Source organism: Sinocyclocheilus rhinocerous, unplaced genomic scaffold (assembly GCF_001515625.1).
Source record: "Sinocyclocheilus rhinocerous isolate Xijiao unplaced genomic scaffold, SAMN03320098_v1.1 scaffold898, whole genome shotgun sequence".
Lineage (NCBI taxonomy): Eukaryota > Metazoa > Chordata > Actinopteri > Cypriniformes > Cyprinidae > Sinocyclocheilus > Sinocyclocheilus rhinocerous.
The window spans coordinates 897,581-902,140 of record NW_015652144.1 but is presented as its reverse complement, the minus strand read 5'-3'; the positions used below and the strand labels follow the sequence as shown (position 1 = coordinate 902,140).

At 33.2% G+C, this 4,560-nt stretch overlaps 1 protein-coding gene across 1 annotated transcript in view; it reads right to left on the bottom strand.

Annotated features, from left to right (window-relative positions):
* The window catches only part of adcyap1r1a (adenylate cyclase activating polypeptide 1a (pituitary) receptor type I), a 48,886-nt gene that overhangs the window by 23,885 nt on the left and 20,441 nt on the right, over positions 1-4,560 (bottom strand). The window contains exons 5-7 of the mRNA XM_016519203.1: positions 3,955-4,055; positions 2,962-3,059; positions 2,266-2,398 (exon numbers count right to left, since the gene is read on the bottom strand). Of these exons, the coding sequence (XP_016374689.1) occupies positions 2,266-2,398; positions 2,962-3,059; positions 3,955-4,055 (332 nt within the window). The remainder of the gene's footprint in view (positions 1-2,265; positions 2,399-2,961; positions 3,060-3,954; positions 4,056-4,560) is intronic.

The following is a 4,560-nucleotide window of genomic DNA, read 5'->3' as shown; positions in this document are numbered from 1 at the left end:
TGTTTTTTTTAAAGAAAACAAGCAGTTAGTAAATAAATAGAGTGCAAGTCTAAAAGGGGCAAGTTTTTTTTAAAGAATAGAATTAGAATAGAGAGTGCTAGAGTTAGAGGGTCAAATAAAAATGAAAGAGATGTGCTTTTAGCCGATTCTTGAAGATGGCTAAGGACTCAGCTGCTCGGACTGAGTTGGGCAGGTCATTAAGGAAATTTTAAAATGCTAAATAATATGCTTAAATAATATGAGACACAAAATATATTCAGTTGTGAAAATGAACATATTAATTATTAAGATAGAAAATGTTAAACATATTTGTTAAAATCAGTTTTATCATATGCTCTCGTATTTCTTTGATTATGTTTTTGTAAAGTCATAATTGTGCTATAATATAGTATATATAGTATATATAATATACTATTTTGATCTGTCTGCTATTTGCAATTGACTATTTTTCATAGCGTGATTCTTGGTAAATGGTATTAATACCAGTTAGGGTCAGTTTGACTTGCAAATGTCATACTATTATAATAAAAGTATGTTAAAAACACAACAATTGAAAACAAAAACATACAAAAAAGTCTTGTCCTCATTTTTTAATTCCAAGATCATAACAAGTGACATTTCAATGATATTTTGACCACTAAACTGTAGGAAATGTCTCCGGTTTCTATTTCAGAAATCTAGCCATCTTCATTATACATCTCTATTCTGACATATTATATTCAGTTGTGAAAATGAACATATTAATTATTAAGATAGAAAATGTTAAACATATTTGTTAAAATCAGTTTTATCATATGCTCTCGTATTTCTTTGATTATGTTTTTGTAAAGTCATAATTGTGCTATAATATAGTATATATAGTATATATAATATACTATTTTGATCTGTCTGCTATTTGCAATTGACTATTTTTCATAGCGTGATTCTTGGTAAATGGTATTAATACCAGTTAGGGTCAGTTTGACTTGCAAATGTCATACTATTATAATAAAAGTATGTTAAAAACACAACAATTGAAAACAAAAACATACAAAAAAGTCTTGTCCTCATTTTTTAATTCCAAGATCATAACAAGTGACATTTCAATGATATTTTGACCACTAAACTGTAGGAAATGTCTCTGGTTTCTATTTCAGAAATCTAGCCATCTTCATTTTACATCTCTATTCTGACATATTTTATGAAACAGTTTATAATAAATGACAGGACTTCATCCATTAGGAAATTATTTAAGTGCAAAAACTGACACTGGCTATTTGATGTATGAATGCAAACAGAGAGATTTCTCTTTGTATTATAGGCCTTCTTGGGTCAAACCAGTTTAAGTTGGTCAATCTGGTTTAGCAGCTGATTTGTTGCTGGTCCATAGTGGTCTGCCAGATAGTTTAGCTAATCAACCCGGCCTAGTGACCATCTTAAACCAGCTGTAAGCAACTGGATCCATGATGCATCCTTCCGTCTGACAGACTGTATGTATATTTCCATTCATTTCCATTCACAATTTCTTGCCCGCCGTGTGTCAGAACACCCTAAAGTATTTAACCATGTTCATCAATTACACTCTGATCCAATTCGGTGCTAAGTGATGTCATTAACATGGCCTCTGATTGGCTGGGGAAAGAGCTCAGAGCCCTCATTCAGGTGTATAATGAGAGCGTGCACGTTTTTATAAGCTATTCATATGCTAATACGGAAATAATGGAATATTTCCAGAGCAGCTTCATGATAATTACGGCTGTTTGTCAGGCACAGACGGGAGAAACACAACGTGTTGCTGTTGAACGTGGGGCGAAGGCTTGAACAGAAATGGATGGAGTTATTATTAGTCTCTGGATTTCACATGCAAATAGCATCCAGCCAAACTCCGGCCCTAGTAACAGTTTCCATTTATCTGTGATTCACTGTGAAAGCAAAGCCTATAGAAAAACTTTAAACCACACCACCAAAACCATATAGTTTTATATGCTGATGGTACCATAAAAGGTAAAACTGTTATAAATAAATATTTAGAAATAATTAATAATACTTAATAGTGTTTTTAAGTATTGGTATATTTAGTATTTAGTGGTATTATATATATACTGTGTATATATATATATATATATATATAAGTAATCTACTACATAGAACATATTAAATTAATTTAATTTAAACATAATTTGTAATACATTTGTCATATTAATTTCTTCAGGCATAAAACTAAAAAGGTTAATGAAGCTTCAATCCAAAACAAAATATGTGTATTGGTGCATGTGCATTACTCACAGTATGAACGAAGCAGTGGTCGCTGTCCTCCTCAGCATACAGGACCCCGTCTTTAATGAACACAGAGATGGCTCTCAGCATGAAGGACACAAACAGGTTCATGTGGATGAAGTTCCTGGTGCAGTGAAGCTTCCTGTTGACAGACATTCAAAGGCAGGATTACGGTGTTGTTAGGAGACTGAAATTCTAATGTGTTTGGGTGGGCAGCTGAGGGTCTGTATCAATGTGCAAACACTCATCATTGCTACTTTGAAGCCCTCGGCATCTTATCATAATGTACATCATACACAGGCTCTTCAGATCACTCTATTTGCTTTTTAGGTACTGTAAAGCGCCACTACACAGATGCTTTTCTAAAGAACTAAAGAAAACAAAGTACTCAAAAAGCTTCTTCATTTGCATCAGGCTGTAAAATCCTTTTTCATTGTAATCGGGAAACTGTACTTTAAAAAGTTGAGAGGCCAATCTCACGTCTGGACGATAATACACACCAAAAAAGAAAAAAGAAGAAACAAAAGAAATTATATTTTGCATGAAGAAAATTAAGTCGCAGTTTTGTACTGCAGCAAATATTTCTAGTAAAATACTCCTTTTTCCTAACATAATCAAATCACTACCAATAAAGTAGCAAAAATAACATGGTAAGATAAATGCATCATGTACTTCATCAGTTTCATCAGTATATGTTAAACTGACCGGAAGCGGCACAGAATGACCATAGCTGTGGTCAGAGACACCAGAGACGTGCTGTAGCCCACCGTATAGAGAGCTTTCACAGATGCATAGTACATGTCCTTGGGAAGGGAAGAGAAAACTACATTAGTCTTGATTAGCAGCAGTTTAGCAGAGCTTTCTACTTTCTTTCATTTCTGTTAGTGCAATACTTTGAATGCTTTTTTTCCCGACAAGGGAAAAAAAAATAATAATAATTGTGACTTTTTATCTCACAATCACAATTTTGCAGTTCTGATTGTTTTATCTCACAATTCTGAGAACTGTGAGATATAAACTCACAATTGCGAGAAAAAAGTCAGAATTGGGCAAATCGAGACGAAAAGCTTGTTTCTGCATGGAATAAAAAACATAAAAAAAGGTAATTATGACGTTATCTCACAGTTCTGACTTCTTCTCAAAACTTTGTCTCACAAATGCAGGTTATAAACTTGCATTTCTGATTAAAAAAATGCTTGTGAGTTTATATCTTGCTATTCTGGCAAAATTGAAACTTCCTGAAATTGAAAAAAAAAAAAAAGTCAGAATTGCCAGATAGAAAATTTGAGTTATTAACTTGTAATTGCAAGTTTATAATTCGCAATTGTGAGATACAAACTTGCAATTCTGAGAAAAAAAGTCAGATATTGCAAAAAAAAAAAAAAAGTCTATGTCTAATTATGTCGGAATTATGAGATAAAGATTCGCCATTGCCTTTTTATTTCAGTTTTTCTTGGAGGAAAAAAGCTTGTCACAGTTCTTGTGAAAATCAGAAAGTTAAATTACAAAATTTTACAATTTTAAGAATCTGTCATATTGGTGGACTATACATTTGAATTTTTATTACTCTTGTAATGACGATGGTCTCCTAAATGACTATGGTGCTTATGACCCTCATATTCTCTTAGTATACAGTTGTTCTGAGCTTGTCTCCAGATGATTTATATCATCAGTACTTCAGTCAGATGAGATACTCACAGGTTTGGTTGTGTTGTCACCAATCATACAGGCATCAACATAGTGCGGATACGGTTCAGACCAACCGAACTCCGTACAGTTTCTGCTGATCTTGCCGAGCCCTGAAAATCAGCCAGGCAACAAGCAGAACAACGATAAATCAAACATGTTTCCTGCTTTAAACATACTGTAAGCAGCTGCTGCAATATGCTGCTGTCAGCAGAACCGCAAGAACAAAAGAGTACATTCATCACATGTACATTTATAATGACTCATGATCTCATGTAAAGCCTAACGTTTAGTGTTTCTTTGAGATCTCAGGCTGATCTTACGCCTGCTTCAACAGTGTTGCTGTTAAACCTGAACTAAACCAGCAAATAGAACCAAAACCTTCAAAAGATTAACTTGAAAAGACATTTTTATTACACAGCAAAACCATGTTTTTTTTGGAGATGTTTCATGGTCGAACACAGAGATTCTACTGTATGTTTATATATGTGAGAGTGATTTCTAAAGGATCATGTGACACTGAAGACTGGAGTAATGATTCTGAAAATCCAGCTTTTTCCCTCAGAATTGTTAATTAAAATAAATTATAATAAATAAATATACTAAATAACATATTAA